Source organism: Balaenoptera acutorostrata, chromosome 2 (genome assembly GCF_949987535.1).
Source record: "Balaenoptera acutorostrata chromosome 2, mBalAcu1.1, whole genome shotgun sequence".
Taxonomy (NCBI): domain Eukaryota; kingdom Metazoa; phylum Chordata; class Mammalia; order Artiodactyla; family Balaenopteridae; genus Balaenoptera; species Balaenoptera acutorostrata.
The window spans coordinates 146,394,507-146,408,182 of record NC_080065.1 but is presented as its reverse complement, the minus strand read 5'-3'; the positions used below and the strand labels follow the sequence as shown (position 1 = coordinate 146,408,182).

General features: G+C 37.8%; 1 protein-coding gene across 3 annotated transcripts in view; it reads left to right on the top strand.

Annotated features, from left to right (window-relative positions):
• The window catches only part of PWWP2A (PWWP domain containing 2A), a 91,565-nt gene extending 80,547 nt beyond the window's left edge, over positions 1-11,018 (top strand). Inside the window, exons 2-3 of one of the 3 annotated variants that reach the window (XM_057540871.1) lie at positions 6,181-6,300; positions 8,795-11,018. In XM_057540871.1, the coding sequence (XP_057396854.1) occupies positions 6,181-6,300; positions 8,795-8,843 (169 nt within the window). In that variant the 3' untranslated portion in view covers positions 8,844-11,018. The remainder of the gene's footprint in view (positions 1-6,180; positions 6,301-8,794) is intronic. The other 2 variants (XM_057540868.1, XM_057540870.1) reach the window with 2 other exon arrangements.
• Positions 11,019-13,676: the final 2,658 nt, after the last annotated feature.

The window sequence follows — 13,676 nt, the reverse complement described above, 5'->3', positions numbered from 1 at the left end:
CCAGCAGTCTGGCATATTTCATCAGAAGTTTCAATAGGGAAACAAGTTTGAAAGAATTTCTGTAATCTTTAAGATGTACTGTGTGTTCTAAACACTGAACCAATAGCTGCATACTAAACAGTGTTTTCAAACAAATTTCTTAAGCAGCTAAGATATATTTGTCCAGTATCCACTGTAGATGGAGATAGAGTTGAATTGGGTAATTGTAGCCATTTTTCTCTTACATTTCTCTTTAACAACAACAAAAAAGGAGACACTGAACTCTTTATATGGAGACAACCAAATGGGTATTTGTTTTCCCCCTTGCAGAGAGAAAACTAGGTTTAGGCCAGATCTCTAGTGGTCTAAGAAAAGTGGTTAGAATAGGATTAGCAAGGGGGAGAAACTACGGGACGTAAGAGCTGTGAAAGCTAAAGATGTCTATTTCTAGAAATCTTTGGAAATGTAAAGCATCAGAGTGTTTTTCTCGTTCAGTTTTCTAGAATTCATAGACCAGAAAAGGTCTGGTCTGTAAGTTTGGAAGGGACTCTTTATAGATGTGGAACCAGAGACCTGAGATATCAGTGAGACCAAGAAAGTAGAATTCACTAGTCTGAAGCCTATTTACAGGACTAGATGGTGTGTCCCTACTTGGTTTTCATGGGGAAAGTCTATAAATAATAATTTTAGATTGCTACTAAGTAGAAAAGACAACAGACAGGAATATAGATATGAAGATGGACTGTAGGGAAAGGACATGGAACTTACTAAGATCAGCTAAATGATTATCTTCATTAGCGGGTCTGAATTTCTAATTTAAAAATAGTGTTGCACCCCTATTTGAGCAGGTTGTACTTACTATTGGTTATGTTGAAGATACACATTTACATTCTTTTATATACATACACATTCTTTAATATAAAATAACTGAATTGAGAATTGGAAATACCTTAAGAAACCTATAATTTGGATCTAAAATTAGATTTTTCCTTTTACGTTGTGAATTTTTCTATAGCTTGTGCTGCACTGGTTCACATTTGGTAGTAGTCATAGCAGAGAAGAGATTGGCAAATGTCTAGAAAAGTTGATAATGTTTAAATTCAGGACAATGTTTTGATCTGTATCCGGTGATGGCCTCCAATAGGGAATTTGCCAGAGAATTCTGAAGACCCTGTTTCTAAGTTGGGACAAATTTAGTGTTTGCTTTGGAATTGTATTAACATGGTTGCTATTAAAACAATTAAAATGCCTGATAGAGGGAATTCAGAAATAGAACAGGAGGCTGGTGCTGTGCTGGTAGCCAGGAGCAATAAAACAGCTCAGCTGCCTTAATCACCTGTACCTGGTTCTGACTTAGTTACTAGGCTCTTAATAGTCTGTATTTACGGTTTGTGTACATTTACTGTACTCCATTTAACAAAGAGTGAATAGAAATAAAAAAATGAACGCTTCAGTAATTAAAGTCATATAGGTGATCTATATATTTTTAGTTTTCCAGGATATCTTGGTGTTTTTACCGTGGACAGTTGATTCTGAGGTCAGAGGAGAAAAGCTCAACTCTTTTTTGTTTATTCTTTACTCAAGTAAGAGACTTAACCTTTATAGACTCAGACAGCGTTTTTTTCTGGTTTACTTTTCTTTGGGACTTTAGGTGGAAATCATTTTTTCCTTCATATTAATAGAGCATTGTAATTTGCTGGGTTTTGTTTTTTTTTTTGGTATTTAAAATATTATTAAATATACCTAACATACAGTTTACCATTTTTACCATTTTTTAAAGTACAGTTCTGTGGCACTAAGTACATCCATGTTGTGTAGTCACCACTACCATCCATCTGTAACTTGTTGTTTGATACAAATCTATTACGTTTGGATGGTATTGTTCTGGCAGCCTGGCTTCCAGTGTTCCTTCCTAATCAACCTGCAGTGCTGCACGGGGCTAACGGTGCCCCCATTTTTAAGAACTGTAACTACCTCTTGGTAAAATTTTTAGGTCAATTAGTATGACTGCATTTACCTATTAAATACTCTTTTTAAGAGCAGGTTTTAGGTTAAAACCATCACCTCCTAATGACAAAACCAATTTTGCGTATATGGAAACCATTTAAATGATTTTAGTAATGGAGTTAATTAAATTAGTTTCCAAAACTTTAACTATTTACATACCATCACACTCTTTACCATATTTTCATATGTGTACCGTTTTTCCACTTTTTATGTCAGTACTACCAATGGAAAACAAATATGCCTTGACATGTAGATAATTCTATTAAAATTCTAAGATCATCTTGTATACTACACATTGGTAGGAAATACTGAATTTTTATATCATGCCTTAAAGTCCATCTTGGATAGAGTCAAATTTACTGTATCTAATTAATCTCTGAAAAAACTAATTGCCAAGCTTGAATTTTTTCTTATAGATTCCTATGTTATGCTAGCATAAATTAAAGATTGGTTGTGGGGATATGTAAAGGAAATGAAGAAAATAGACTCAAAAGTTACCAGGATTTATCATAATAGTGAATTTCTGGTCAAATTCTCATTTTTAACTGAATAAATTACATGGCTGTAGTATATGGTCTAACCTGTGGGCCTTCTTCTGTTAGACACTTTGGTTTGTAAAACAATTTCATAAAACTTTGATGTTGAAAACTGGCCAGTTCTAAAATTACTTGTCTTAAAAGTTGGTTTAAAAGTGCATGAAATATTTCTTCTTTAAATTCCTGATATTTGTAAGATCTCGTTAAAAATAGGTTGAAAACACAGCCATTATTTAAATATGGAATTTTCCTTGTATTATAAGAATGTGACAGTTAACCTCTTGTTGCCTTAGAAGTCTTAGTGCCAGAAACCTCCTTATAATTTTTTCTATCCAGTGTGGGTATCTAGAAGGAATACCAGATACCCCATAGCCAAAGTGTTAAGGCTATGTTATAATCACACTTTTTCCTTTTCATGTAAACTAAAAAACTTGTAATTATAGCACATATCAAGTTGTAGCAAGAGCTTGTTTTTTGTTTTTTAAATATTTAAGATAATTTTGTAACCCTCAGTATCCCTCACTTAGTTCTCTGCAGCACAAAGATTCACTTAAAAGCTACTGAAAAGTCCTGGAAGGAATACATTTTTCCCCCCAGGTAAAGTATAATAGGTTTTTTTTTGGCTTGCCTGGGGAGACTTTTTTAAATACAACTATGAGAGGATCATCCTGTTCAGTGTACATGATAGAAATAGATGCTTATGAGAATGTAACTTGCCAGTGATGCAGGTGAGTTGGAGCGTCCGTTAACATTTTTGCACTAATAGTGCTCGGTATCAGTCTTTTTATTGAGCGAAGGATCATTTTTTTTTTTCACTTTTCAGGCACATGGTTGAAAGTACAGGCTCTTGAGCCAGATTTCCTAGGCAAAGCCTGACTTGGATCTGCCACTTACAAGCTGTGTGAGCCTAGGCAGGTTACCTCAGTGTCATGATCTGTGAGATGGGGGAGAGAAATAGTACCTCTTCAAAAGGTAATTGTGAGAATTTAAATGTTTAAAGCAATAAAGTGCCTGGCACAAGACTTAACGTAAATACTTGCTGTCATTACCACAACTAGCACTTTCTGTATGTGGCATAGAAATTTCATTCTGGTAGCTTTTGATAGTATCTTTCTTCAACATACACGCAGTATAAATTTAAAAAGTGTTACAGCAACGTTATTCTTATCTGAAAATTCCAATAATCAGAGTATGATCATCCACAGATATCTAGAAGTAGGCGTGGTCTGACTAGTCCCAACAGGCATTTGTGGAGGGCAACTGGGTTGGAGGTCATGGGGAATATGGTGAGGGGAGAAGTCCACTAACATTTCAACTCTTGAATGAGGAAAAGTAATTATGATTCCAACACTTACGTACTTACTAATGATCAGTAACAATCTCAGAAGCCCAGCACACCCCAGATCCTTTCAAAGGCATGAGAAGTTATCTGAGCTGGTGGGGCTCAGTGGGGTAGAGGTCCTCTTAGGAGGACTTTCCAAAGGCATTAGAACCACAAAGCTGTACTTGTCAGCTTTTAAGTAGTGTAAATTAGCTTTTTTGTACAGATACTGTGTTTTCCTGGAACCCTGATGTTTTATTATTTTAATATCTCGCCAAATGGTGAAAAAGTGGACATTAATTTGAACATCCCCTTTTATTGCCACTGGTATGATTAAGTAGATGGTTTCCCATTTCTAAGAGGGAAATACCTCACATTCCAAGGCCTTGACCTGTGTGCGGCATGGCCATGTTTTCCAGAGGGTAGTCGTTACTACCCACGGCTCATGTTTGAGATGCTGTTGATTACAAACCTGTGATTTCCCCTCACCGTTTAGTTTTTAGTAGGGAATCTGGCTGGGAGTGGTACATCTTGGTGTTTGTCCTGGTGTGCTGGGAAGGGCTATGTGCAGTTTGTCTAAAACCCTAACGAAGTAACTGGTTAGAAAAGTAGCATTAGCGCTGGAAAACCAGAATGTCTGTTGTAAAATGAGGCACTATGTATTCTTTTCCTGGTTGTTCATGTTGCATCATGCTACATTGTATTAAGAGAAAATTTATATTGAGTGTTCAGGAAGACAGTAATCTTAATTCTTCAGTTTTTAATTCTGGGCTTTGCTCTAAGAGTGTGACCTCTACTTTCTTCTTTCATGCACTCTACAAAGGAGACTGAAAGTTCTTACCGTGTTCTGATTTGCCCCTTTATATCTCTGCTGCCTCCCAGGAGTAGTTGCCATTGTTGAATGTAAGCTTTCTCTTAAAGGACAAAACAAGTAATTTCCAATGAAATCACTGCCTTTCATGAGGGTCTCCTTCCATTTACTGCCTCACTGCTGGGGCTTCCTGGCACTTCCTCATGGATCCTGCAAGTGTGGTCAGTTTCTAAAGAAAAACCTTGAGACCCTAAAAAGCATTGAGGGGATACTCATCTTAAACATTAGCACAAAAGACTCACTGGGCCAGGCTCTGTGGACTGGGGTCTTGCATGTTACTATTTTACACGGCATTTCTGGGCACTGGAGGGGTAAATGCACAGGAATAAGATCATTCTTTGATTTGACTCTCCTCTTGCCTAGAATTGAAAAGGAGATTCTTCAGAATGATTGTTGAAACCTGAGTTTTACCCATGGAGGGAGAGGTTCAAAAGATAAATTCTTTGTGCGTTCATATTTCTGTTTTTCTTGTGTGACTGCTGTTGGGTTGTAGCTAATAGTATAAGTTTTCCCATCAACAAAAGGGTAAATAACCTCATTATTAAACCACATTTAAGAAAATTGTTCTCCTCTGAGTTAAAATTCAGAAGTAATCATGTTTCTTTATAGATCAGGTGTATAGTTTCTCCTTTTCAGTGTCAGAAAAGCCGGTTTTTTTTAAGGTTTTGATTATATGCTACTGCTTCTGATTCAGCATTAAAAAAATATTACAGGGACTGGACATTGTCTGAATCAGTGATCCCAGAATTGCCTACACTGATATGATAGATGAGTTTTTTCTTATTTATACTGTACTTAAAGTAGGGAAAGCAAGGAAACAAGCAAATAGGTTAATAAAAAATAAGGCTTAAAATAGTAATCCTTCATTTGCTTAGTATTTGAAGTCTCTGTTCTGAAAGCCTAAGAGAAAGCTTACCTTGTCAAACTTACTTCAAGCAGGTGTTACCTCACTAAGTTCAGGTGCTGAATAGTATGCACAGGTGCCACTGGCATTAAGGAGAAAGGGATTCAGGCAGTTTTGGTGATTCTTCAAAACGGTGTCTCTGAGCTCATTAATGATATGATACAGATAGGGATGACAACTTTGGCCCTTATTGAATACTGAGAAGGTCAGGACTACTCCATCACTAGGCTAGTGTTAGGCTAGTAAAAATTTTTTGTCAGGAGCATTAAATTGTGAGTTAGCATTGGAGGGCAACATCTTCATGAGCCTTAAGGCATTTTGCAGCTCAACTGTCTTGGGCTGGAGAGTGCCCTCTCCTGGACAAGACTGGTGTGTACACACCTCAAGTCTTTTCCTTTAGTACCAGAGCTTCACACTGTGTGAAGCCAGCAAGTTATCTAGAATAAATTCATTATAAAAATTCACCTGAATTTTGGTCTTATTTTTAAATTTTTTTTTGGTAAAATGGATGAAAAAGAACTCAAATGCTCTATTTTTGTTAACTTGGTTTTTTCTACCATAGGTCTCAACAAATGGCAGCTATTACATCAGACAGTGACGAGTCCTGCTGCTCCCTTACAGTGTCTGACAGACCACTGTGGATTCAGACTGGGAGCATTGAAGTTAACAGTGAAACGGGCAGGTCTGTCTGTGTTAAGCCCTGCCACAAAGTGAAGAGGGCATCATGTCATCTCTTACCATTCCCAAAGTAGATTAGGCTAGATGTAAAAGAATGCACTAGTTCTTTTTCCTTTGTTTTCACTGACCTTGGTAGCTGGGTGTACCTCATGTTGGTGATAGTTTTCATGAGTGAAAACAGCTTTCAGTCAATATTACCTGCTGTATTTAAAAAAAAAAGTAGAGCTGGCCTCCTGAGAGCTTCCATAAATGCAGAGGAATTTCTCGTAGGGTGGTAGAAGTTGGGTGTCAGATTGCAGAATTATGTTAAGTAGCAACTGAGTCTCCATGGAAAGTCAGCTAGTGGATTTATCTTTTACTGTCTCAGTCTTTCTTTGTCACTTTTATATTCATTACTTTAACTTCTCAGATAGTCATTACTTAATATATAAGAATATATATATATATATATATCCGTATATGAACGTATATATATTCTTAATTAAATCAACCTCAAAACCATTGTCATTTACATAAGGCAAGTCAAAACTTAGAGGGTGGCAAAAGATAATGCTGAGGTGTAGTCGTAATCTATTTCTTTAAGTACATTTATTAAAACCTCCTTAGATGATGCTCAAAATCCTTATTTGGGGCTCTTATATGGCAGGAAGGGTTTAGGGATTTTTGTTGTGCTGCTTTTGAACTTAGGATCTTTTTTTTGCTTTCTTGAATTAAGGCTATTTAACTCTGGTGTTTGAAGCTAGTGAAGAGCTGTAATTGGGCTGTATCATTGTCTATGAGCTATAATTTGCAAACTGGGTCAGAATGGCACATTTTGGATCAGAGATTAAAGCTGGGGTATTTTGGACTCTTAGCTGTATAGGAGTTGTAGCTACCTGGTGACCCCTTGAGGGAACAGCATTTTCAATTATCTGCACCTCCCATAGGAGTAGCAGTAAGATCTGCTTCAATCCTTGGCTTTCCTGCCAACTGGAATAGGCCTCACTAAGGTTGAAGCCAAATATTGAGTCATAAGCAGAAGGAAATGGAGTTGTACATGGAACTGGCTGTTTACCTTTTCTTCTCTTTCAGTTTATAAAATGGGGATATTTACTTGCAAATTTCCATATGAGTCTAAATTTATTAGTATTATGATCATATTAGTTTAATCTTATTTTTAGAAAATAAAAACTTTTCTTAGCTCAATGTCAAATTTTAAAACCATGTTAATGATTCTGTTGCTTTAGTAAGCAGGGACTGCTGTTTTGATGTGTGCAGTATTTATGGCTAGAAGCAATTTTTCATTGCTTGAGAAGAAATGTGATAGAAAGAATGCCCTGTGAAATTTATTTTATAGGCCTTGATCCAATAAGTGAATGAAATATGGCAGCACTGGGAAGTTAACATAAGATCAAGAGCTCTATCAAAGAATGAGAAATACATCTACTTTGAAGTGTTTCATAGTCAAATATTGGGAAGGATGGGGGTGGTTTTTCTTTTTTCCTTTTTGCAATTTTGCTTTGTCTGTTATTATTCCACTGAAGATACCATATCTTTTTGGTTTAAAAATACATTTGACCAAAAGTAATCATTATTCTTTCCACGGATCACTTCTTTTGGAATTCAAACTCTTATTGGTACTTAGGCTCCCAGGTTTGAGAGGCATAACCAGGGATTGTAGAGCGTTTCAATGGGATTCTACTACTTCTTGATATCAAAGGGAGGTCGGTAATGTTGGGCATTCTGGTCATGCTACTTAGCAGTAATTTCTGTAAGCCTTGCCCTTTATAAATGTTCTGCTCAGAGTCCGGCCTTTTGTTGGAGGTATGGTGCAGAGTGCCTCTGCTGATAACTTGGTTTGCTGTTGTAACAAGGGACACTGGTCAATGGAACCAGTGTACCTAAGTTCTCTTCTAGTAGCAAAATGGTGCTCTTGATGCCTTCTGACGTGCTGTGTGTGTCTGCCTCTGGGGAGGCACCCTCCACCCCCCTCTGTTGTGCTCTTGCACATATGGAGACAGTGTCATCTGCAGCTGATTTTTCCATAGTCTGGTTTTGTATATACATTTGCTTCTTAAGCCTGTGCTAGAGGAAGGCTGCTGGTGTTTCATAGTCCACAGCAGCGAAGCTGACTTGCAAACTTTCATATTGTTACTTGTGAAAAGGCAGCATAAAGAACAAAGCTAAAATTCCCTTTATTATGCAAATATTCATAAATAAGTATTTAAAAAAACACACTCAAGTGCAGATTGACTATGTGAAGGTGAAAACCATTTTATTTATGTTGGAATTTGGCCAGATATACTTCAGAAAGAACATGAATGCTTCTGCTGGTTTACAGTGGCAGTTAAGTTGTTTTCTCAAAAAATCTACACTGGTCAGGTTTAACTGATTTAAAGTAAAAAATCAGGTGTGATCCCACAGTCTATATAGGGCTTAATTTAAACAAGGACATCATTTTTCTCATATAATTACTTGTGCTTAACTACATTTTCTTCCTTTTCTTTACTATATTTCAGCACAAAGACATTAGCAGGCTGCTGGTTTCATGGACCTGTACCACAATGACAGAGAACACCAGAGCATCAGGACTGAATGAAATTGGAGACTCAGATTTTTAAAGCTGCACTAAGAAGTAAATATGCAGGCAGTGGTTAAAACCAACAGTCTATAAAGGGGCACTTGCAAATTGTGCTATATTAAACCGAAGAAAAGGTATTAGGGGAATATTTTATTAAAAAACTATTGCAATAAATTATGCATGAGATGAGAAAAGTGATGTGAAATACGCAAAGAACTCTCTTGAATTTTATGTGTGAAGAATCACTGACAGTACCTTCTTTTGAACATGAAGTTCTTCTCAGTACAGTTTGGACACGCCTGAAAGGCATGAGATGATGACAGAAATGCTGAATTATTTTTCATATTAAAACTTTGTGCTTTCTCCAAGGTTTATGTTAATCAGCTCAGATATGAACAAAGGTATTTCTAAAATGGCTCTTCTAATGAAACAAACAGCAATAGTCACAAATGCCGAGGCCAGTGTTTCCTTCAGGATGCCAGTGGAAACAACAGAAAAGATTATCTAATAAACAAACACATCCTACTAAAAGGATGGCAAAGTGTCCCCAACCCACTAAGAAAATTTGGATCTTTAGTAAAGCAGGGCTATATTATCTTAAATATACATTTGCTTGTTAGAACATATTAAGATGTATTTATTTGCCACCAGTATTTAATATTTTGTGCACATTTTCATAACTACATTCTTATCTTTCAAATTCTGACTCAAAGTGGATTAGGCTAGTGTTGATCTTGGAGTGAAAATGTACTACTCTAAGAGCCAGTTCTTAATTCTGCTGAGCTGGAAAGGCTTTTACTATTCTCCCTATCCTTACAGATTTCTGAACTAGTTCAGAAAAGGTGATAATACCTGAATTTTGATGTTGACCTCTCTCCACAGAGAGCCTCTCTTTCTAAGTGCAAGAGATCCTCACAGGTGTCAGATGGGACTTGACCCTGGGGAACAAGCAGCAGGAACAGACGCATAAAGATGGTGAACTTTTCATGCATAAAGTATGAATTCTTATTAATGGAGACTGTAATGTTTTTCTCGTCTATGAAAAATACATATTATGAAAAACCTTAATTTTTAATGAATGGAGAAAACATTAATGAGAAAACCAGATGGACCTGTTTGTTAGTACTACATTTTTAAGGCATTTTATATTTGATGGTGCCGTACTTTTAATAATAAACCTGAAGTTTTTTAGTGGCAATACTGATTTATTTTTTAAGCCAGGAAGATAATCCATATTGATTACTTAATACAAAAAAAGGAAAAAAATAGAAAATTCATTTGAAGCAACATAACTTGAGCATTTGGCTTAATTAAGCTTTGCATAATCTTACAGTATAGGTTTGGAATTACTTATTAACCCCACACTCAAGATTAACAAAAAGTTCTGGGTGAGTTTTAGAATATTTACTATACCTGACTAGGATTTGTTTTACAACTCAAAAGGTAGGCAGTCTTGCTTCTAGCGAGTTAATGCAAATCCTAATTACACTGTAAGTAACTAAAAGTCTAGATTGCATTCTAAAATTGTCTTTATGGAAAATTGATCGTGAAGTCATTATACATTTGATCAAGTCTGAAAAAGTCAGCTCAGGAACTGTAGCAGCAGGGAGTTCTAAAGATGATGCACGCTTCAGTGGCACCCTGCTCTCTGGCCCCAGAGCTTAGGCTCGGGTCCCTCTTGTTCTTTCAGATATGTAACCCAGCAGTACCTTTCAGGCTCACTTCAAGAACCAGGTAACTCCCAGGTCATAGCAGATTTTGTGTAATCAAAAATTCTAATTGCAGAGTGATGGAAATGACCAAGAAGTAATATAAAGGCAAAAGAACTGGGAGAGATCAGGTTTTAAGTAAGTATCTAAATATTTTTTAAGACAATTCTCAGTGGTGTTATAAACCAGATTTTCACTTTTTTAAAAATGAAACTTGGTGGTATTTAAAATCTAGACATACCATGTTGCTATTTCACTTTCACTGCTTTAGTTGCTTAATATTTAAGCTTTGCTTCATGCTTCCTTTGTCTGTATTTCAAATCTTCACAAGCCTATTTCATTTTGTGGACTTGAATGACAAAAATTGTTTCTCATCTAAACTATGCTGAGACCTAAATGTTAAAGAATGTTGTGTAACATTTATCCAATAAAGTCTTGAATAGTTTTTAAGTAACTAAATTTTTTAAAAAATCATTTACTTTTTAGGAGTTAGGTTTTAAAGGTTATTCTTTAAACTGTTGAAATTCAGCCACTTGTCCTTTAGGGAGCTGTTTTAACTAGCACTGCTTCCTTAGGAGAACAACCTGTAGTTTTAATCACTGGGAGATTCAATGGGATGTCTTTATGACCAAGGATAGAGGAAAGGAGAATAGTTTAATTAGGAACCTGTGCACCAACATTACTGTTTTCTTTTCTGATGGAAACGAATAACCTATCATTCAGAGTTGGATGTAATTAAACAAACATCTACTGCTGGGCTTGTCCTAATTTTAATTAGTCTTGCCCTTATGGATAAATGGTTGCTTCTTTAAAAGCCCAGTACATCCAACATTAGGTCAAGTGTTTGACCAGAAACACTCAGTTGTCAGGAAAAATTAGCCTCTTGATACCTACCAGACAGTTGACATTTTTTAGGGCTAACCCAGAAACTTCAGTCAGCGTACGTTTTTGGTTTTTTTTTTCTTTCCCCATTTGAGTAAAGCAATCCTTTAGAAGGCTGCCTGTTATTCCAGAGTATCATAGAGTCTTTAATCACAAACACTCTCCCATTTCAGTTTATCTAAACGAGTGTAAGAAGGAGGCCACTGGAATCTGGCTCCGTTAATATCTTTTTTTTCCCTCAAGTTTCCCACAAATGAAAATGGAACGAGAGAACCAGGGAAGGTAAACAAGTCATGTGCGTATTATCTGGGAAGGCCTTAGAAGAGACCCCCTGCAATACCATTCCTAATCATCTTGTATACATGTCAGTATATTTATAGATACAACTCCTACAAGATAGAGGGAATGAGTAACAAAAGCCACAGATGCAACTTTGGGTGCTGTCTTCAGATAACAGCATAATAATTTAGATCCATGCCCTCAAATCACGTAAGGCTGTACCAGTGTCTCCCTGCACACACTGGGTGTGTCACTGCACGTAAAAGTTAGTTAGCCATTTTCTTGCTTTCATACCTGATACTCTTTCAAGTAATGAGTCTTCCCTCAGAGCTCTGAATAGAGCATACTATGTGTTTTTTTAAGCATACTTTCCTCTAGTGATGAGCATCCTGCAGAATCTTTGCTTACTCACAAAGAAATTTCATGGCCTGACTCCTCTGCTTTGATATCAAGAAGGCGATGACCCTGGGATGAAAGAGAATACAACTAAGGCATCCTGTGCCCGAGGAAGAAAGAGCTGGCCAAACTGAATGCTAGGTCACTGACCTGGAGAGTTAATACTTCTAGGGTTGGCCCTTTCTTCATTCCCTCCTGAAGCCCATTTGTAGAAGCAACCTTCTAACATAAAGGAGGGAAAGAGAGTGGGTGATACTAAGATGACGCTTTTATTTGAATAACCTGCTTTATTTAGTCTAAGGTAGAGACATGGACTCTAATCTTAGTTCTATCAGTTACCTTCCCAACAGAAGAATCACTCAGTGGCCACACTGGCCAAAATGGGGTATGGAAAATCAGTGTCTCACTCAACTAGCTCTTCAGTTCCTACCCAGCCAAGGCCAAAAACATGGGCAACATCAGGGAACCTTCTTCCCTGAGTGAAATATTCTGTAATCTTATGTTTCTGAACTCTGCGCTCAGTGCCTGACTCCTTTGGACACTGAGCAGACCGCTCAAACCTGTGATCTAAAGGAGGTGAATGAATTCCGAAATGGGAAGTGCCCTGAGGTGAAGGGGAGCCTGATGTGTCACTGCCCTAGGAAGGCACAGCCAGGGGCCTCAGTGAGAGACACAGCAACTTTACAGAAGACGGTGATGGGGGTGATTCACATGTTTAAACGTACCTTGCTTTAACGCCTGTAGAAAGGGAGCGGCTGGAAAAGCACAAGCTGAAGCTGTAACTCCTGGTCTGATGCCAACCAGCCAGTGGCAGAATCCAGTCAGTGTCACATAGCTCTAGGAAATTATCAGACCTTTTCTCCCAGTTAACTTCCTGAGGCAAAGTTGCAGACAGCGTATTCTCTTTTGGGGCAGTCAAACCGTCCCTACAAAACAGTCCAGTGTACTTGAGAACAAGTACCATAGCGTCCACCAAAGCCTATGTCCTTTGAAATTTATCAATAAACACTTCCCACCTCACTTCAATCCCTTGCTTCCCCATCCCTGGCCTCCTTCTGTCTTCAGTTTGCTTGATGACTTACACGTTTGTGGATTTCCGACTTGCTGAGTGTGGGGAGTTGGAGGGCAACTGTGTGCTTGGCGGCACAAGGCAGCTGCCTGGTGTGAGTCGGGTGGGGTGTCTGAGACAGACATCAGCCTGGCAAAGCACCACACCAAGAACAATGAGGTTCCACTATCTGCAGATCTAGCTCCTCACGTTTGGAACTAAGGGCTTCCTTCCTAAGGAGCCTCTGGGTTGACTCCCTTCAACATCTGTCATGATGCCTCATGGCTGAGGAGTCCCAGTGCCTGATAGGAGTTGCCATCTGGGTAGGCTGTATTTTTCAGCAAGCCGGAACTAGCAGCTGGGACTGAATCATGGCCAGATTATTAGCTGTGGGCTTCCTTGGCAGCGGGGCAGCAGGCTCTGCCATGCTTTAGCTAAGGGGAAAATGTGAGCTGACAAAGTTTCCCCTTGAATGAAAGGAAACGGTGTAGGGAGTCATATTTCTA